Source organism: Suncus etruscus, chromosome 7, assembly GCF_024139225.1.
Source record: "Suncus etruscus isolate mSunEtr1 chromosome 7, mSunEtr1.pri.cur, whole genome shotgun sequence".
Classification (NCBI taxonomy): Eukaryota; Metazoa; Chordata; class Mammalia; order Eulipotyphla; family Soricidae; genus Suncus; species Suncus etruscus.
The window spans coordinates 120640519-120662582 of NC_064854.1; the positions used below are offsets into that span (position 1 = coordinate 120640519).

Consider the following 22064-nt stretch of genomic DNA (forward strand, 5'->3'; position numbering starts at 1 on the left):
GGAAAGCGCAGAATGAGTGTATCAGACCAATATTTACTTTTCCAAGATCAGTAAAAAAGCTACTGGGGGTGGGGAAATAGCACAGGGGTTCAAGTACTTGCTTTGAAGGCAAATAACAAAGGTTTAGTCCCCAGCACCAATATGGCTCCTTTAAACTCCATTTGGAGTTATCCTTGAGCGCAGTGCCAGGAGTAAGCCCTGAGCACTGTCAAATGTCGCTGGGGGAGTGGGGAGAATAGTACTACAAAACAAAAAATGATTCCACTGTCATCCTCTGACTGCTTCTGCACACCTTGTTTCCAGGACAGATTTTATCTTTGCCTGCCCAGATCTTTCAAGAACAGAGGAAAAGAGGGCCGGGCGGTGGCGCTGGAGGGCCGGGCGGTGGCGCTGGAGGTACGGTGCCTGCCTTGCCTGCGCTAGCCTAGGACGGACCTCGGTTCGATCCCCCGGCGTCCCATATGGTCCCCCAAGAAGCCAGGAGCAACTTCTGAGCGCATAGCCAGGAGTAACCCCTGAGCATCACAGGGTGTGGCCCAAAAACCAAAAAAAAAAAAAAAAAAAAAAAAAAAAAAGAAAGAACAGAGGAAAAGGAACCAGGGCTCCAAATCTGCCTGCCTTGCCTTTCAGGTCCCTGACCCACCCTGAGAGCTGAATTTCTGAGCACTTTGATCTGGACTCCACTTTCTCTGCAGCTGCTTAATGGCCCTTCAGAAATGTCTGAAGGCTCCTTCTCCAGAATATACCCCAGCCTCAACCACATCTTAGCTCCAGCACTTTCCACTTAACCTTAGCAAATCTCATTTGGAGGGTGGGCTATTAAATCCCTCCCTTGGCAGGACTCAGTTTCTAGCCTGAAATCACTTCCGAGTCTCCTAATTAGGGAAATAGAACTCAAATCTCCTTCCCACTCCACCCCACCCCCAGGCCAACACACCTTTCTGTTATCCAGCCTGTGGAGCTGGCTCCCCGCAAGGAGCCAACCAACACATCCCCAGAGGCTGAGGGTGCCTCCTCAGCTCCCTTCTGACCTGATTTCCAGGTGTGCAGGCTCAAATTTCAACTGCCAATTGATTGTCACCACTTGCATCACAGCTGAGCGTCTTCTGCAGCTGCCTGAGGGAGACTAGCCACAATTGCTGGGACCTGAGGGCACCCAGCAGTTGGCCTTGTCCATTGTTGAGGAGACAGACTAGTTAGGGCCTTACAAAGTGGAACCCACAGCCCTTTTTGTGAGTAAAGCTAAGAATAGTTTCTACATCAGAACTTTTTTTTTTTTCATTCCCCATAACTTTCCTTGTTGTGAAGACCAAGGATAGGAAACTTTGAGGGGAGGGTTTGGAGAGCAGTGGGTCACACCTGGGATCACACCTGAATTATTTATTTTGTTGATTTCTGGGTCACAGCCAGTGGGCTTACTCCTGGTTCTACACTCAGGGATTATTCCCAGTGGGTTTTGGGTGACCATATAGGGTGCCCGGAATCAAACCTGGGTTGACCACATTTACAGTGGCCTTAGCCACTGTACTGTTGCTCCAGGATTATATATAAAATTTTAAGTAGATGTAATTTTAAATGTATTTATTTCCACTCCAGGAACAGACCTAGAAATTCACAGGTCTAAAGCATGTGTTTTACCACTGAGCCATATCCCCAGCAGTCAACCCAGGTCCTTTTCCTTTACCCCTCCAGCACCCATCAATTCCCAGGGCCGCTCCAGGGCCTTAGCGCCCTTGGCCTTGTTACTGGGCTTCAGTCCTGGAGGCCTAACCTGTTGGAAATGGGAAGAGGCAGCTTTTGTCACAGTGCAGACTTGCTACAAGTTTCATCAGACTTCCCAGGGGAGTCAGTGCCTCTGGTAGAGAGGCAGCAGTGATGAGTGGGGTCTGCAGCTCAGGTGGCTGTTAGTGGAGAGCAAGGCGAGTAAATGGAAGAGTCCTTGGGGTCAGGCTAAACAAATCTCTCAGTCCCAGAACAATCATAGGTAAGCGATTACATGGAACCGGGTACTAATAATGCCGTCTGCTAAACTCTGCTTTCTGGGCCATATCTGGTGGTGCTCAGTAAGTTAGGGGCTTACTGCTGGTTCTGTGCTCAGGGGACTAAATGGGTTAAAGGGCATTGAATCTGGGCTGACCACATGCAAGGCAAGCACCCTACCTGCTTTGCTGTGGCTCCAGCCCCTCAAGACCCTGGTTTTGTTTTTTTTCTTTTTTTCTTGGTATTCAAACCACCATCCCTCTGCATGCAAGGCAAACAAAAGCCTTCCCTCCATACTATCTCTCCAGCCCAAATGACCAAGTGACTGTTTTATCTGTTAGCAATTTGTCAGAAGGGGAAGAGGTAAAATAGCAAAGAAGATAACAAGGTCCATCCTAGCTCTACTAGTTCTAGTTTGCTACAATAAAATCCCAGAACCTGCAGATTCTAGGAGAGAACTTGTATCATCTTTGGAGATTGACACATTTCATTTACCCTTTAAATCTGTCCTAGATCTAGACAGTTCAAAGGGCTGGAACACAAGGAAATTTGCATGAGTTTTGGGCTCAAATGCAAATACTACAAGGTTTCCTGACCACTGCCTACTGGGCCCCTACCCCATCCCACAAAACTCAAGATCACAGAATAAGGACAGAATGTACTTTAGCAGAAGATACTTTCCCTGCGTGAGTGAAGCTCTGGGTTCAGTTGCAACATCACACACACACACACACACACACACACACACACACACACACACAGGAACCCTGAAACCTTGGCACACACACACACACACACACACACACACACACACACACACACACACACACACACACACACACTGGAACCCTGAAACCTTGGCACAACTTGGTCCCCCAAGTACATCACACACACACACTGGAACCCTGAAACCTTGGCACAACTTGGTCCCCCAAGTACATCTCTCTCTCTCACACACACACACACACACACACACACACACACACACACTCTGGAACCCTGAAACCTTGGCACAACTTGGTCCCCCAAGTACCACTGGGTGTGACTCCTTGCCCCAATTTTTTTTTTCTTTCTAAAAATTGTTTTGTTTTAGGGTTTTACACAGCAGGGCTCAGGGCTTAGTGTAACAGTACTTGAAGTCATTTTCGGCAGTGCTGGAGGTAGTGGAAGGGGCACCATGAAGTTCTGGGGAATTGATCCCAGTCCTCCTGTATGTAACACACAGTCTGCTCTTAAAAAATAAAACAACTTCGGGCCCGGAGAGATAGCACAGCAGTGTTTGCCTTGCAAGCAGCCGATCCAGGACCAAAGATGGTTGGTTCGAATCCCGGTGTCCCATATGGTCCCCCGTGCCTGCCAGGAGCTATTTCTGAGCAGACAGCCAGGAGTAACCCCTGAGCATTGCCGGGTGTGGCCCAAAAACCAAAAAAAAAAAAAAAAAAAAAATTAAAAAATAAAAATAAAAAATAAAACAACTTGGGGCCGAAGAAATAGCATGGAGGTGAGGTGTTTGCCTTGCATGCAGAAAGACAGTGGTTTGAATCCCGGCATCCCCCATGGTCCCCCAAGCCTACCAAGAGTGATTTCTGAGCATAGAGCCAGGAGTAGACCCTGAGCACTGCCAGGTGTAACCCAAAAACAACACCCCCCCCAAAAAAAAAAAAACTTGTTTAGGGGCCAGAGAGACAGTATAGAAGTTAAGGCATTTGCCACATACACAGCTGACCTTGGTTTTGGTCCCCAACACTGTATATGAACCCCATAGTACTGACAAGATTGATCTCTGATCACAAAGCCAGAAGTAAGCCGTGAGCACCACTAGAAGTGGGGCCAAGAAAACCAGACTGAAAAATAATGTCTTTTAAAAGATCACATAACAGAGATGGTGGTCTGGAAAAGTAAGGATGTAGTACTAAGTCTGTGATATACTGCAAGCTGGTTTTTCTTACACACACACACACACACACACACACACACACACACACACACAAAATTACTACTGTAAGGACCATACGGGATACACACACACACAGAGGCACCTGCCCAATAGAAACAATCACAACTGAGTGCTTGCTTTGCATGTGGCCAACCAGGTTCAATCGCAGCATCCAATGTGATCCCTGAGCAATGCCAGGATCAATTCCTGAGTGCAAGGCCAAAAGTAACCCCTGTGCACTGTTGGGTAAAGGCAAAACAAAACTAAAATCAAAAGAATAATATCCAGGATAGAAAAAATGACAGTGTGACAGTGCCACTGGGGGATGGGAACCATGGAAACCACATTCTCTGAGAGGAGCTATCTTATCCTCCTTAGATGTACTGACTGATCACTACCAGAAGCAGGAAAGAAAGTGAGGGAGATGTCAACCCATATGCTTCCTGCAGGGTTCGGCTCAGGTGACGTGGCCAGCTCCCAGGAAGCCTCTACAGTACTGTCTCCCTCTTTTTCAAGATTAGGTCACATCTGCCATAATACTATCTGTCCTGGGCCAAGACTATTGGTTTTTTCAAAAGGCGTCATTGCTCTGGGATAATGTCTAGCATGGGGAACAGCCGCCTTTGTTGCAATGGAAACAGGATCAAATTTTTATGCTCTCCCCTCAACTTCTTGCTACAGAGGTCAGGCCACTGCCTCTCAAAAGGCCTCTCTGTTCTGTCTGCCTGGCCCTTTTCTGGCCTTACTGCAGCAGGACCCTCTTTCTCAGGCTTTTTTGTCCAAAAAGCAAAACTGAAGTGAATGTATCAGCAACTAGTGAAAGTGAATGCAACAGTGTTCTTTGAAAAAGTTCACTTCAGCATGAAGAAGAGGAAAAAAGATCTTTTTATCTGCACTTCTAGCACTGGCCATTTACTAGCTCTGCTAAATACACTCACTCTACACATCTTTCAAGGAACTAAGGGGTTGAGGATACAGCTCAAGTGGCAGAATGTGCAAGGTTCCATAGAGTCCCTGAGAACTTCCAAGTGTGGCCTTGGTGGCCAAAACACACCAGGTATGCCCCCTCTTAAAAATAAAGAAGAGAGCAGCGAATAACAACCACCTCTAAAGAAGTTAGGTGACCAAATAGAAGGTAAAAAAAAAAAAGGATCCACAAAGTTGGTGGCCAATGAAGATTAGTCATCCTTTCCTTCCTACCTCTCTAATCCTACCCCAAGCACCACCCACCTCCTTCTCAAGAGTGAAGTTCGGGCAGAGTCCCTGTGGGATGAAAGACAGCAAATGACCCGTTCTGGTACTTAAATGATTAATATCATTAATCATTAATATCACATTAATATCACTTTCACGGGTGGGGGGGTCAGAGGGTGAGACAGTGGGACCATATGGATTCTAGGGATCAAACCCAGGTCAGCTACATGCAAGGAAAGTGACTTTACCTATTGTACTCTCTCCATCCCCTGTAACTATCACTTCAGCTTCTTACTCAGCCAATCTTGCTTCTATAATTCACACTGATTCAAAGAAGTATCCCCTTTACCTGAGAGACACCTTAGCCAGTCCATAGTTCTTTCATTTTTGGACCATACTCAGAGATGCTCAGGGTCTACTTCTGACTCTGAGTCACTCCTAACAGTGCTCAGGGAACCATAGGTGATGCTGGACTGTGTAATCTGAGTTGGTTGCATGCAGGGACTGTGTTAAATACCTTAACCCCTGCGTAGTGTTTATAAAGTCTTCATACCAAAAGAACCCTCCCCAACACACGAACATACCGTATTTTCCGGCATATATGACGACTTTTTTTTTGGTTTTTGGGTCACACATCCTGGCTCAGAAATCGCTCCTGGCAGGCTCGGGGGACCATATGGGATGCCGGGATTTGAACCTTCTGCATGAAAGGCAAACGCCTTATTTCCATACTCTCTCTCCAGCCCCATATGATGACTTTTGAAACAAAAAAAAAAAAAGTCAACCGAAAACCGGGGGTCGTCTTATACGCCGAGTATATCCCGAAAAATGTTTCAATATGCTGCTAAACTTTTAGCTAAGAGAGAGCTTAAGAGAAATTTTTAAGAAAGACATAGTGTGGGCTGGAGAGATAGCATGGAGGTAAGGCGTTTGCCTTTCATGCAAGAGGTCATCGGTTCGAATCCCAGCATCCCATATGGTCCCCCGTGCCTGCCAGGAGCAATTTCTGAGCATGGAGCCAGGAGTAACCCCTGAGCACTGCCGGGTGTGACCCAAAAACCACAAAAAAAAAAAAAAAAAAAAAGACATAGTGTGAGGTCCTGTGGAAGAATGACAGACCTGGACAAAAGGTGCTATAACTCTCATCAGAGTCCATGGTGGGGACAGCAGGTCCAGGCACCAAGAGGAGCTCAGAAAGTGGCCCCAAATGAACTCCTGAGAGTGACTAGAGAGAAAAGAACCGAACCCTAGGGCCAACCTGCCAGAGTAAGTCCAAAGGACTGTGCACACTCAAGGAACACGCCATTCCATTACCTTGTGTTCACTAGAAGTGTCTACATCCTATTCTGATCTGTTACCAGAAACATGAACAAATCTGCAAAATCACTCAGGGCCGGCCTAAACTGTTTCAGGGTTCATGCATGGCTCAAAACCTCAGGACTAGAGCTCTCCAGTCGGCAGCTCCAGTAAGTCCACAGCTCACTGTGTCAACAGCATACACAGGTGTTGGTTTACAACTTAAAAGATATTTTCACCCAAAACAAAGATCACCCCTGGCTTTTTTGTATTTTTACCTCTCCCTCTCCCGCCCTCCCTCCTCAGGATGTGGAGCCTAACACACAGGGGCAGGAGCCATAGTACAAAAGGGGTGTGTGTGTCTGTGTGTGTCTGTGTGTGTGTGTGCAGGAGCCATAGTACAAAAGGGGTGTGTGTGTGTGTGTGTGTGTGTGTGTGTGTGTGTGTGTGTGTGTGTGTGTGCAGGAGCCATAATACAAAAGGTATGTGTGTGAGTGTGTACAAAAGGCGTGTGTGTGCCATAGTACAAAGGAAGGTGTGTGTGTGCTTGCTTAGCCCCTGAGCACTGTTGCTGTAGCATCAAACCAAACAGTGTGCGTGTGTATTTATATGTGTATGTGTTTATATTTGCGGCAATTGCCTAACCCTTGAGCAGCATTGCTGTGGCACCAAACCAAACAAAACAGCATTCACGGGTTAAGCACTAATGAGCATTCAGCCAGAAAGTCCACTGGTCCATCAGCTCCCGGGACAACCAAGACACATACCAGCAGGCTAAGATGCAAAGCCCTGTGAAGAGGATGATGGGGATGGGGTAGGAAGCACACAGCAGCCCATGGTTATAGAAGGCCTGAGATATCTTCTCCCGCAGCCTTTCAGTCAGGGTCATCCTCAGCTGAAGTCACCTTGCTGCCATCCCGGAAAGTGACCATGGATCAGCCTGGCACACGCTGGACAGCACTGTCAATGGGCACCATCTGCAGGTACCTGGCAAGAAGGAAGAAAAGCCAATTAATAAGAGTGCTGAACTCTGTATCCTATGTTGGGGAGGAGGATGGCAGTGGTATGGAATGGGAAGTATTTCAGGAACCCTACATGCAAGCTTTGGATCCATCAATTCTAACATTTGCGCCCCCACGATCTCAGCCTGCTCTAGTGATGGGGCAGCTAGAAATCAATTGAATCAAATATATCAACAAACTGCTCCCCTGGTTGGGTAATAAACGTTCAACCCTCTTTCTTCTGAACTATTTCTTCTTCTTTTCTTTTTTAAATTATTTTCTGGGCCATAACCGGTGACACTAAGGGATTATTCCTGGCTATGCGCTCAAAAATTGCTCCTGGCTTGGGGGACCATATGGGATGCCAGGATATCAAACCGAGGTCCTGGGTCGGCCGCATGCAAGGCAAACGCCCTACTGCTGCGCCATCATTCTGGACTTCTGAACTATTTCTAAAAGGCATTTTTCTTACATGTGGCTCCAAACAGAAGCCTTGAGTAGTGGACATCACCTTCAGCTCTCTGCCCAATGGGTTTTCGCTCTATTTCTGAGAATAATTTTTTTGTTTTTTGGGTCACACCAGGCAGCACTCAAGGGTTACTCCTAGCTCTATGCTCAGAAATCGCTCCTGGCAGGCTCAGAGGACCATATGGGATGCCAGGATTTGAACCACCATCCTTCTGCAAGGAAGGCAAACACCTTACCTCCATGCTATCTCTCCGGCCCCAATTTCTGAGAATAATTTATTCATGCTTTCCTCCTTTCTATGCAATGAACGTTTCTCTGCTCTGTTGAAATCTTTGTGTTTTTTGCTCTTTCTAAAGTGTGCTTAGTGGGGTCAATCTCTCAGCCTAAACACACCCAAAAACTCAGGCTGCAGAGATAAAATAAAAGTCAAGGGCCGGGCGGTGGCACTGGAGGTAAGGTGCCTGCCTTGCCTGCACTAGCCTAGGACGGACTGCGGTTCGATCCCCCGGCGTCCCATATGGTCCCCCAAGAAGCCAGGAGCAACTTCTGAGCGCATAGCCAGGAGTAACCCCTGAGCGTCACAGGGTGTGGCCCAAAAACCAAAAAAAAAAAAAAAAAAAAAAAGTCAAGTCAAAATGTGCTCTGGCTGGGCCCGGAGAGATAGCACAGCGGTGTTTGCCTTGTAAGCAGCCGATCCAAGACCAAAGGTGGATGGTTCGAATCCCGGTGTCCCATATGTCCCCGTGCCTGCCAGGAGCTATTTCTGAGCAGACAGCCAGGAGTAACCCCTGAGCACCACCAGGTGTGGCCCAAAAACCGGAAAAAAAAAAAAAATGTGCTCTGGCAGCTGTCTTAGGTGAAAGTGTTTGGTCCTGGTCCAGCAGTTGTTCCTGAACATCTGAGGACAAAGATACACACACACACACACACACACACACACACACACACACACACACGACAAAGATGAGGACAAAGATACACACACACGACAAAGACAAAGATTCCTATATACACATACAGACAGACAGACAGACAGACACACACACACTTTTCTGAGGACAAAGAATCACACACACACTTACTTTTCAACAGCTGTCCTCTTCTTTAGTAACAAAAGCCTAGTTTGGTTCAGGGAAAATACCTCTCCCTACAGCAGGGGTCTCAAACTCGCAGCCCGCGGGTACAACAAAATGTACAACATTTTGTGGCCCATGCCGGCCTTCAAGAATCCAGAATTCCTTTCCTGCGACTGCCAACGGAATCCAAGTTTAAATTCATTCTGTTCCAAATTGCTGTTTTCCTTAGTCTGCAGCTTGGGGAAGCTATCTGCTTTTGGCTTGATTAGAATCAGTGATGAAGACTTAGACCAAAAGGAGAACTCCTACAAAGTGTCAAGACTAGAACAAGAAGCACAAGGAGTCTTACAAGTCAATTCACAAGAAATGGCCGCCACTCCTTCCACCTTGCTGAAAACAAGACTCAAAGGAACTGTGCACCTATCCAGTCAAGAATCTCCTAAGAAAACAAAGAATCCTCTGAAGATCTCCTCCAGAGGCAACAGGGAAGACCTAGCAGGTGACAGCTGCTGGTCCAAGGGGGAGAAGTGTTTGCAGCAGGTCAGCCCTTGGCCAAAGCCGGCTCAGAGCTTAACAGATCAAAGCAGGCCTAGCAACTTGGTTTGCGGCCCTACAAACTGCTCCCAGGGAGGAAACCAACAGGAATGAGATCATCTACAGAGATCACTCAACAGTAACCTAGAAGGCTGATAGCTATCAACTTACCACCCAGGGCCACTGATTAAGCTCTGACGGGATGCACTTAACTATCCCTAGAATCAAGACCAACAGAAACTCCTGATTCTACTCAGTCCAGTCTCCTCTGGTCTTTGCACACAAATGCTTTGGGCAGTGGAGGTGATCTCAGCGGCAGTGCAAAGTGTATCTTTGCAGCCTGGTTCTTCTTACACATGAATTTCCAATGAGAAGAAAACACACTCTCATTCTCTTCCATTTCACAGTGAACACATTTTTTTAATGACATAAACTTCACTATTTTTCCTTTCATTAGTCTTTATTAACTATTAATTTCTGCAGGACCTGAAAAATAAAGCTTGAAAATAATTCCAAAGGTGGGACTAGAGCGACAGCACAGTGGGTAGGGCCTTGCACATGCCTTGCACATGCAGGCAACCTGAGTTCAATACCAGGCATCCTGTATCAGCCACCCCACATCAGCCTGCCAGGAATGATTTCTGAGCACAAAGTCAGGAGTAAACCCAGAAAGCTGCCACATGTGGACCCCAAACAAAAACAAAAACAAAAAATTCTAAAGGGCTAGAGATATAATTCAATGAGCTCGAATGCATGTTTTGGGTTAGATTTTGGTCCTGCATGGTCCTTGAATACCAGCAGGAGCAAACTAAGATCAAGAATCTGGGAATGGGGCCGGGAAGGTGGCGCTAGAGGTAAGGTGTCTGCCTTACAAGCGCTAGCCAAGGAAGGACCGCGGTTCGATCCCCCGGCATCCCATATGGTCCCCCCAAGCCAGGGGCGATTTCTGAGCACATAGCCAGGAGTAACCCCTGAGCGTCAAACGGGTGTGGCCCAAAAACCAAAAAAAAAAAAAAAAAGAATCTGGGAATAACCCCAGAAGTACTAATGGGCGTGCTCTAAAAACAAAGAAAAAATTATTTCTTTAATATTTTATAAAACAAAAAAGGCTGAAGATAAGGTGATCTCATCTCATATTACGCTGCCATTCACAATCAATACTGCTAGTACTGCCTATGGTCCACCGGGAGTAAGTGACCCCTGAGCATAAATAAATAAAATCAGGAGTAAAATCCTGAGTACTGAGTGCGACCCAGAAATCAAATAAACCACAAAAAAAAAAAAAAAAATTCTACTATATTTACCTAACCCTCCTACCTAAACCTAGCAAGACAACAGTTTCTGTCTCTACCTCCTCAAATATTTCAATGCAGTTATTCCGAAGCAAGATTTACCCAAGCTGAACCAGTTTTCCTTACACAACTGGACACTTCTAGGTTGTCTCATCCAAATCTCAATCGATTCAGGAATGTAAAAAGACATAACAGACAGAAAGGATGGAGGGCCTTGAGATCTGAGCAACCACATCCCATAGACCTGCCTTGACAGAGAACCACGCAGAACCAAAGTCTAATTAAATGAGTTTGATATGACACACTTAAATGACAGAGCTATATGCAAGAACAACAATTTTAGGGGGCCGGAGAGATAGCATGGAGGTAAGGCATTTGCCTTGCATGCAGAAGGACGGTGGTTCAAATCCCGGCATCCCATATGGTCCCCCGAGCCTGCCAGGAGCGATTTCTGAGCAGCCTGCCAGGAGCGATTTCTGAGCGTAGAGCCAGGAGTAAACCCCTGAGCGCTGCCGGGTGTGACCCAAAACAAAAAGACAAAAAAACAAAACAAAAAGAATAACAATTCTACTGGAACCATTTACCATTCTAAGAAAATCTAAAGGGGAAAACCTCAGATTCAATCAGATCTTGGCTTGGATGTAAAGGATATAAAGGAATAGAGTTAAGTCTAGGAAAGGAGACTGGGGAGATAGACTCATACGATGGATTAAAGCTTGTTTCAAATGCCCAAGATTCTGAACGCACCCCAAAAGAAAAGTGACAAGAGTTTAGGGTGAAAGACATACATACAACATGCACACATAGTACCAACATAAGATACGATAAAAGGTGTCATCATCAAAAAAGATTCCTTTATTTTGAGGCCACAACCAGCCATGCTCCGGCTTACTCCTGCCTCTGCGGTCAGGAATCACTCCTGGTGTGCTCAGGGGACCAACCACATATGGTGCCATGTGCAAGGAAAGGGCTCTACCTGCTATACAATCACTCCAGCCCCATGATAGCCGTCTATTTTGGACTTGTATTTGCCAAATTCTCAGCATTTAGAAGTCTGTTCAGGGACCAGGGAGATAGTTCGAAGAGGTGAAGCCATGCTCAAGACCAGAAGTTTAATTTCTAGTACCATATGTGCCCATCCCCCACCGGCATTCTCAATACTGAACCCTAGCAGCATTACATTATCAGGCAAATATCAAACCACCAGGGCTGTACTGAACCAAATATCACCAGAAGTGACCACGGGAGAAGTCCCCTCTATAAAAAGTCTCTTCAACCAACTCATACTATTAGAATAAACAGGGAGGGCCATGGAAATAGTATAGGAGGTAAGGTTCACCTTGCAGGTGGCCATAGTGACTGTGACCTTGGTTCAAATTTCTGCCACAAACACAGAGCTCCTGAGCACCTTGTAGCTCCTGAGCATCACCAGGTGAGATCCTGAAAAATAAAACCAAAATTATCCTAGAACAATAAAAAATGTGACAGGGCAGGGTAGGGTGTTTGCCTAGCAAGTGGCTGACCTGGGTTTGATTCCCGGTATCCCATATAGTTCCCCATGGCCCACCAAGAGTAACCTGAATGCAGGGCCAGGAGTAACCTCTGAGATCGCTGAGTGTGGCCCCCAAAACAGAAATAAAATAAGTGGCAATAGCAGTGGAGACAGTAGGGAAGAGATGCAAACACAGACTCCAGGCTCTGCACAAAACTTTCCAGGTTCATCTACCAAAAACTCTGTCTCCCTTACACTTTAGTCATATTTGAACTGACCTACAAATGTTTAATGGCCATGCCATTTCTCTGGAGCATGTGCCTAGAAGTAAAACTGCTCAGCAGTCTGGTATGCCTAAAGTTTCCAAAGATGCTGTCAAAGTACTTTCCAGAGAGAACCTGCTTTACATTCCCACCATGCAGCACAGGTTTCCTTTGCGTCCTTGATAGCATTTGATATCACCACTATTATTTTATTTTATCTTATGTCAGGTGATCCAATAGTTCTGATATTGAACTGGGTCTAATTTGTGACTAGTGGTGGAGTGAAAGTATGTATGTGTGTCTGTCTATGTATGTGTGTCTATGTATTCTGTAGTTTCGATTGCTTCTTTTTCAGTCTGTATGACTCTTGATGTTCTTGTATCACCATCTGGACTAGAAGTGCTAGGACAGGTCAAACTTCAAAGGTAAGCATGGACTCTATTCTTCCTCCTGAGTCCTCAGGTAAAGCAGTCAGGGAGTTTTTTCTTAGATTCCCTGAAGAGATTAAGGCTACACCCAGTCCTACTTTATAAAGTGTGTTTCTTTTGGTAATTTTAAGAGTTGTATGTGTGATCTGATCATATGGCTTTTTTATCTATTCCACTAACAAGGTGCATTGCAATGGTTTATTGATTTCTCACATTAAACCAATTCTGCATTTCTAGGTATAATCCTATTAAACGTTGCTGAAATTAGTTTGCGAATATTTTGTTGAGAACTCTGATGTCTATATTCATAAGAGAATTACTAGTACATAGTATTCTTTTTTGTGGGGGGCGCCACACCCAGTGGCACTCAGGGTTACTCCTGGCTCACTACTCAGAAATCGCTCCTGGCTCAGGGGACCATATAGGATGCTGGCCAGCAAATGCGTGTCCATTCCTGGGTCAGCTGTGTGCAAGGTAAACGCCCTACCGCTGTGCTACCACTCTGGCCACATACGCACATACGCAGTATTCTTTTTTGGGGCTACATCCAGTGACGCTCAGGGGCCCCACCTGGCTATGCGTTCAGAATTGCCCCTGGCTTGGGGGAGCACATGGGCCACGGTTTGTCCTAGGTCAGCACGTGCAAGGCAGATGCCTTACCGCTTGCGCCATCACTCTGGCCCCACGTACACAGTATTCTTGTTATGATATCTTTGACATTGACATTATCAGAGAAATGCTGACCTCATGAACATGGAATGACTTGGAAACTACTCTTTCCTTTAAAAAAGAAACAAAGAATTCAAAGTAAAGCATCTTTAAATGTTAGGCAGAGGAGCTGGGGAGATAGCTCGAACAGCTGTATCACATACTTTGCATGATAGCACCCTGGATTCAGCACTCAGCACCACATAGAGAATTCCTTCTAAGTACCAACGGGGTGTGCTGAACCCTGACATTTTAATTTTTGGCAGAATTTGCACATAAAACTATCTGATTTGAGGCATTTACTATAGAAAATATTTTAATTACTAATATATCTTCACTTAATAGAACTATCAATTTTCTATTTCTTGAGTCTTGTTTCTATGTTGAAGATGTGTATATTTTTACATAGACACTTAAATTATTGACAGAGCATTTACTGTCCATATTATTTACATATAATCGTTTTTGTTTTGTTTGGGGCCAGCAATGATGGGAGACCCTGGCGTGCCTGTTATCAAAATCAGTCTCCACTATGAAAATATGAATTTAAGATTCTTGAGCTATTTCCTAGGCCCTCATATATAGTCATTTTACTTCTGAAAGATTAGTAACAATAGTCTACATTTCATTACTGATTCCACTACTTTAGGTTTGTTTTTTGTTTTTTTTTTTTTTTTGTCATGGTCATTCTAGTTAAAACTATGCCTATTTAAAATACATATTTTCACTGGAACAACACACAGTGGTGGGGATGGGTAGGGCAGCAGGGGAACATTCTTAGATGTTCAGTGTTCCAGAGCCACACCCCCCGGCGATGGGAGAGGTAAGGAGGAAGACAGGGAGAGTCATGCCTGTTAGTGATAACCTATTAATGATGGGGGTGACAAGGAAAACCACACCTGAAGGTGATGCTGGGGGCAGAGTCACACCTGGTGGTGTAAGGTGAACAGGAAAGCCACACCTTGCGGTGATGGGGGACAGGGAGACAGAGCCACCATACACGGTGGTAATGGGGGCACGGAGAGCATGTGTGACTGAGCTCAACCTCAGAGTTTAGGCACAAATCGTCCCACCTGAACCATTTCCCAAGATACCAATTTTGTTTATACTTGTTTATATTTAAAAGAACTAACCTGGGGCCGGAGAGATAGCATGGAGGTAAGGCATTTGCCTTTCATGCAGGAGGTCATGGGTTCAAATCCCAGCGCCCCATATGGTCCCCCGTGCCTGCCAGGTGCAATTTCTGAGCCTGGAGCCAGGAATAACCCCTGAGCACTGCCGGGTGTGACCCAAAAACCACAAAAAAAAAAAAAAAAAAAAAAAAAAAAAAGAACTAACCTTAGGTTTATTTACTCTACTTGTTTCCATATTCATGATGCATTCATTTGTCTCACTCTATTATTTCTTCCCTTCTCATTTTTCTCTCTCTTTTATTCTGTTTTTGTTTTTGTTTTGAAGTCACACCCGTCGATGCTCAGGGTGTGCAAGGCAAACGCCTTACCATTGTTCTATAGCTCTGGGCCCCTCTCTTTTTCTGATTTCTTTTCTTAGTTTTTGAGCCACACCTGGTAATACTCAGAGGTTACCCCTGGCTCTGCGCTCAGAAATCATTCCTGGTGGTGCTCAGGGGACCATCAGGGATGCTGATGCTGAGAATGCCACAAACAAGGCAAGCACACTTTTTCTAATTTCTTGAAGAAGTTAAGTGACTAGAGTTCTTTTTAGTACAGGAAGGAATTGAAGAAGTTTGGCTGCATTCGAGGCAAACTCTCCATCTTTATACTCTCTGGCCCAAACTCTTCTTTTATAAAGATATTTATAGCTATGAATTTCCTTATCTATAAACACTACTTAAGCTGCATCTGTGAGTTCCCATGTTATTTTTGTTTTCAATTACTTCAAAGGATTTTCTAGATTGTGTATGCTTTCTTCTTTTTTTCCACTGGACATTTATAGCTGAGATAGCCTACACACTGGTCAGAAATATTATTTGCAGGGCCAGAGAGATAGCAGAGCAGTAAGGCATTTGCCTTGCACGTGACTGACCCAGGACAGACCCAGGTTCACTTCTTGGCATCCCATATGGTCCCCCAAGCTTGCCAGTAGCGATTTTTGAGCACAGAGCCAGGAACAACCCCCAAATGCTCCTGGGTGTGACCCCCCCCCAAAAAAGATAAATTATCTGCAAATATTTTCTGCTAGTCTATAGCTTGTCTCATTTTCCTCACTCTTTGACAGAGCCAGTTTCTTCATCTGGGTGAGTATAGCTTACTTATGATTTCGTTCACTGACATTACTCTAGATATCATGAATAAGAAAGCTTCATTAAGGCCAGATATGAAACTTAGTAATAACTACATGTTTCACATGGATGAGTTCTTGTGTTTGATCCTAGGTACCCCTCCCCACCACCAAAAAAAAAAAAAAAAAAAGGACCAATGCAATAGCACAATGGGAGGGCATTTGCCTTGCATGTGGCTGACCTGGGTTTGACCCCCAGCATCCTATAAGGTCCCTGAGCACAGCCAGGAATGACTCCTGAGCACAGAGCCAGAAGTAACCACTGAACACCACTGATGTGGCCCCAAAACCAAAAAATATAATAATTAATAATGTCATTAAACCATATGGTCCTTAGGGAGATTTTCTTTGATGCCTTCTAAAAGTGTTAATAATGTTATAGAGGATTTATATGATTTTATATAAAAGGCAAAAGAGAAGCTAAGAAGATAGCATAGGGTTAATGAGCTTGCCTAGTAAAGCATCTGACCGTCCTTTGACCCTGGCAATCAGTTCTTGGGCCCAAAAAGGCAAAGGATCCAGAGGAACCTCCTGAGCACTACCCTGTAAGGTATCCAACTTCTCATCCAGGATGCAAGGATGGAATTGTTATCCTAGCAAAATGGAAAAGGACTATTTGGAGAAAAACATACCTGACAGACTTTTGCATACGGCTGACTGATCTTTCCCCAGCATGATCAAGTGTTATTTCTCCAAGTGCCATTAATTTTATTTAACCACAATTCAAGGATTACAGGAGCCTATAAGGCTTGTTACCGGAGAAGGACCTTTGCCCAGACTATTGTTGCAACTGATGAAGACACTAAAGACACTAAGCAGATATGATGCAATTCTTGCAGAATTACAACATCTGTAACTGCACCTGCCTTGGACATCAACTGCAGCCATTGAGCTAAGAGATAGCACAGGGGGCAGAGAGGGAGACACAAGAGGGCTTGGGGGTTAAGGCCAAGCATGGAGCCAACCCTGGCTTAATCCCCAACATCATATATGTTCCCCCAAGCATCACTGCCAGGAGTGACCCCAGACAGAGTCAAAGTAGCCCAAGTACCTCTAAGTGTGGACCCCACACCAAAAATGGGGGCAAAAACACAGAGAAATAGACAAAGAAATAGATTTTCCCACAGGTAAATCAAATGGAAATGTTTTTGCCTACCTTTTTAGCAATAGGAGATAAACATTAAAATAACCTCTGGTATTATGAATGTTCATTATATTTGCATTTCTAGTTGCTTTTCTGAAGAATGAGCTACGGTTTGAGACCAAAAAAATATCTACAGGGAGAAATTTTTTTTTACTTTTCAAACCAACAAGGAGTAAAGTGTATGATACCACACTGTGGATGAGGGTATGGCTACAGACAGCGCCACCCCCAATGAGGGTGTGTGTGGATCAGAACCCTACGGCCACTTACAATCCCAGCAGCAATGTCATTTGTAATTCTTGGCCCCAGATGAAGTTTGCAATCCCATAAACTAAGTGTATGCGACTGCCTCCCTCTGTCGTTCCAACAGCAATAGCAGCAGGAACAAAGAGAGGGGTAAAAAGCATAGAGATTTACCTGGTAAATACAGACACTTCAACCCAGCGCTCCTGCCTTCAGTTGGTGATCAAAGTATGCAGTTAATATGTTGTCATTAACACTACTGCGGCTTGCACAAGCAAAACTAAAACAGCCCAGGGTCTGGGGAAATGGCTCAAAGGTCAGGATACCCTTTGCATGCAGAGGCCTCAACTTCAATCCCTGATACTTCATGGCTCCAGGAGTAGCATCAGATATAGCCCTAGGGCTCCTGAGTACTAAACCAGTCTCTCAGGGTGAGGGGTGAGGAGAGAGACGCAGGAGAAGATGTAGATTTCTAGGACGATGCTGAATAGTTTTTCTTTACTAAAAAGAGAATATAGCAGAAGGCCAGGTAGGTCTGAGAACCTCTAGACTGAATGTAAGTTCATAACCCACAAGTTATGCCAAGATCCACTGTGGAATGGCCCCAGGTCTCAGGCGATGGGAGGAAGGCCCCTCAGTTTAGAAAAAAAAAAAAAATCTCCAGCAGGAGAGCTGGAGTCGGTACATACTGATCATGGAATGGTATCTAGTTATAAAGAAAATGAGGACGCTCTTATGTATTAACAATGAACTATCAGTAAGGGATATAGTGTGCTACTTTCATGTCAAAGAAAAGAACTCTGTGTATTTAATTTGGTACAGAACCCCCTGAACTGACACTCGAGAACTGGTAACACTGGCTGCCTCTGGGGAAAGGATCTGGTGGCAGGACCAAGATGGAAGGAAAACTTTGCCCAATTGTAGTCTGGAAGCACTTTTTCAATTTTGTGCCTGGTGAATGCATTATTACTAAATAGTTAATGAAGTTTGTTTGTTTTTTGTTGTTGTTGTTATTGTTTTTGGAAGAAGCAGCCCTCTTCTCTCTTCAGTTTCTTTGTGGTTCCTCTCTACTTGGTATTCTCAATCTCCTCTCACTGATTGAGTCCCCTTAGGAGATGGTCAGAATTGAACACCCTTGGATTAACCAACAGTCCCTTCATCTGGCACTGAGTAGGAAGTCACTGCAGGCCTGTCCACTGTGCTAAACTAGTAGCTGGTACAAATAATTCATCATTAGGACAAAGGTTTTTCTGAAAAGCTAATCTGCAAAGTGCATCTGTGATCAAGACTAGAAATAATGCTTACGTAAGCATCAAAATTAGGTAAACTGAAAGCATTTTCAGCCAAGTCGACTATAGAATTTCAGGGGCCGGAGAGGTGGCATGGAGGTAGGGCATTTGCCTTGCTGCAGAAGGACGGTGGTTCGAATCCCGGCATCCCATATGGTCCCCCAAGCCTGCCAGGAGCGATTTCTGAGTGTAGGGCCAGAAGTGACCCAAGCACTGCCGGGTGTGACCCAAAAACAAAAACAAAACAAAACAAAACTAGAATTTCATTGAAATAACTAAAGCTCATTTCAGAGAATGTGAAGTCTGAAAATACAGTTCCCAGAGAAGGATTTTCTACTGGCAAATAAAGTTATTTTGGGATGGATAGAAACACCCAGATTAACGGATGACCAAATTAGATTAATTGGCTGCGGTAGTCAAAAAACCAAGTATATGATGTTAATCCTCTTCACAAATGAGCATCCATAAATATATTAAAGATCTTCTCCCTCGATGCCAGTTACCTACATTCTTAGTCACTCTGAACTTGGTCAGGGATGACTAACAAAGCATTAAAACAACCACAGCTAACAATTGAGCAAACAATCTCTTGAGACATACGTGGCCAGAGAGAAGCCCAAGGAGACAGTCTGTCCATCCCTTCACAAAATAGGACCTTAGGCCCAGGGAGACGGTCTAGTCTCAGTCCCAGTGGCAGTAAGAGTGTAATGAATGCCCGGAGAGATAGCACAGCGGTGTTTGCCTTGCAAGCAGCCAATCCAGGACCAAAGGTGGTTGGTTCGAATCCCGGTGTCCCATATGGTCCCCCGTGCCTGCCAGGAGCTGTTTCTGAGCAGACAGCCAGGAGTCACCCCTGAGCACTGTGGGGTGTGGCCCAAAAACAAAAAACAAAAAACAAAAAAAAAAAAAAAAGAAATCTTTATAAGGGGCCGGGAAGGTGGCGCTAGAGGTAAGGTGTCTACCTTACAAGCGCTAGCCAAGGAACGGACCTCGGTTCGATCCCCGGCGTCCCATATGGTCCCCCCAAGCCAGGGGCGATTTCTGAGCACATAGCCAGGAGTAACCCCTGAGCATCAAAAACGGGTGTGGCCCAAAAAAAGAGTGTAATGAATGGTTCTCTACTTTATGACTGTCTCAACTGTTTTTAATAGAAATACCACAGGAAACACTGTCTCATTCCAAACAAAAAGACAAAGAGAGGGAGAGGTAAGACTCATCTGGGTCCTTCTAGGGGTACTCAAAAGCTCTCCCTCACCAGGTTGGCTGCAAACTTCACCTCTCACTGCCCATCACACCCTGCCTTGGAGGCTCTCTCTCCCCAACGCCCTTTCTTACCTTACCCACCTGTCTCCACGGACTCTTGTCGTAAGTCTGCCATCCTGCTCGCCTCCAGGCTCACACCAGGCCACATGCCTCTTTCCCTACTCTTGAAGGTAGGATGCTAAATTTGTAAAACTAAACGCTCTGAGTCCCTTTCAAGGCACAATGTGTATCATGTCACAGAATAGAAGACATCGTATCAACATAATGCCTATTCCCACATGTTTTGTCAAAGTCTAAAAAATAAAGCGGGCTGGATTAAGGATTAACTGCTTTAAATTGCCAGTTTTAAGTGCTCCCTTTTCAGATATGATCCTAAGTAACAGGGCTATAATGGACTGTGACAGTCTCTAGAACCACAATTCTTCCAAACCTCAGACTCTGTGCTTTGTCTTTCAGATTCTGCAAATGGAGAGAAGCTTTTGGAACTGGAAAGAAGGGCTCACTCAACACAACAGTCTAGTTTTACATATGAATAAAGGAAGGCTATGGCAATCATGCCATATGACCCAGTTCACAAGAGTTATAGGTTTCAATTCCCAGACCAAAAATATACCCAGAATATTTTGTTTACACAAACTATTTGAGTCTTTCAAACATTCAGATCTAAATGTTTACAATAACCAATAAAAAAAAAGCAGTTATTTTTGCAATGAACTATATATAACTTAAAAAATAACTGACATTTAGCTATCATCTCACACCACTGAGACCGGCACACATCACAAAGAACAAAAACCAACCAGTGTTGGTGTGTATTTAGGCTACTAGTGGGAATGTGGACTAGCCCAGTCTTTTTGGAAAACAACTCCTCAAAAAAACCTAGGAATTGAGCCTATGAGTGATTCAACAATTCCACTTCTTGGTATATGCCCTAGGACCCAACTGTCCTATGAACAACCTAAGTGTCCAAGAACAGAAGACTACCTTGGCTTTAAGGAAAAAGTAATTTGCTGCTTTGAACAGTATCGTACTAGGTGAAGTCAGAAGGAGAGGGCCAGATACAGAATGATTTCTTTTTTTTTTTTTTTTTTTTTTTTTTTTTTTTTGGTTTTTTTTGGGCCACACCCGGCATTGCTCAGGGGTTACTGCTGGCTGTCTGCTCAGAAATAGCTCCTGGCAGGCACGGGGGACCATATGGGACACCGGGATTCGAACCAACCACCTTTGGTCCTGGATCGGCTGCTTGCAAGGCAAACACCTCTGTGCTATCTCTCCGGGCCCCAGAATGATTTCTTATGTGCAGGATATAAAGAATCATAGCGAGGTACTGAGAACTGGTCTGCTAAAAATTTACTACAAGAGTGAAGACAAGGAAACACTGGGACAATGCTAGAGGGAAATGGGAACTCTGAATGGAGGGTGTGGTACAGGGTGGAGGGTGTTACTCAGAGGGTTTCATACCTGAATCAAACCGTATAAATAGCAGTGTTGTAGTCACAGTGCCTAAAATAGAATAAATTTAAAATTTTTCTATTTTAGGGCAGGAGAAATAATACAGGAGTCAAGGTGCTTGCTTTGCATGCCTTTGATCCCATTTGACCCCTAGCACATCCCCAGCATCATTTATGGATACCTGAATACAACACCAGGAATAAACCCTGAGCACCCTCAGGTATGACCCAAAATAAAAACAACTCCTCAAAAAGGTCATGTTAGGGCTGGAGATGTGGCTCCTTGGTAGAACACATACCCTGCCTCAAGGTATGCCTGGGATATGTATGAAGCTCTCAGTTTGATCCTGATGGCCCTCCAGCATTCCTGAGTCTGGCTTCCACATCAAAATAAAACAGAATTTACCATGTTAACCATTTTAAGTTCATTAAGTACATTCATAATGCAGTTTAACCTTTATCTATTTCCAGAACTTTTCCCTTTTTTGGGAGGAGGCACACCTGACAGCACTCACGGGTTACTCCTGGCTCTGCACTCAGAAATTGCTGCTGGCAGATTCGGAGGACTACATAGGATGCCGGGATCAAACTCAGGTCCATCTGGGGAAGGTCGCATGCAAGGCAAACACCCTGCCGCTGTGCTATGGCTCCGGCCCCTCCAAAACTTTTTCTATCTTCCCAAATGTACCTTTTGTTTTAACCAGA

The 22064-nt window shown here is 44.8% G+C and overlaps 1 protein-coding gene across 2 annotated transcripts in view; it reads right to left on the reverse strand.

Annotated features, from left to right (window-relative positions):
- Positions 1-22064, reverse strand: part of SCAP (SREBF chaperone) — a 56988-nt gene that overhangs the window by 25000 nt on the left and 9924 nt on the right. Inside the window, exons 2-3 of one of the 2 annotated variants that reach the window (XM_049777313.1) lie at positions 12117-12217; positions 7174-7393 (exon numbers count right to left, since the gene is read on the reverse strand). In XM_049777313.1, coding sequence (XP_049633270.1) covers positions 7174-7295 — 122 coding nt within the window. In that variant the 5' untranslated portion in view covers positions 7296-7393; positions 12117-12217. The remainder of the gene's footprint in view (positions 1-7173; positions 7394-12116; positions 12218-22064) is intronic. The other variant, XM_049777314.1, reaches the window with a different exon arrangement.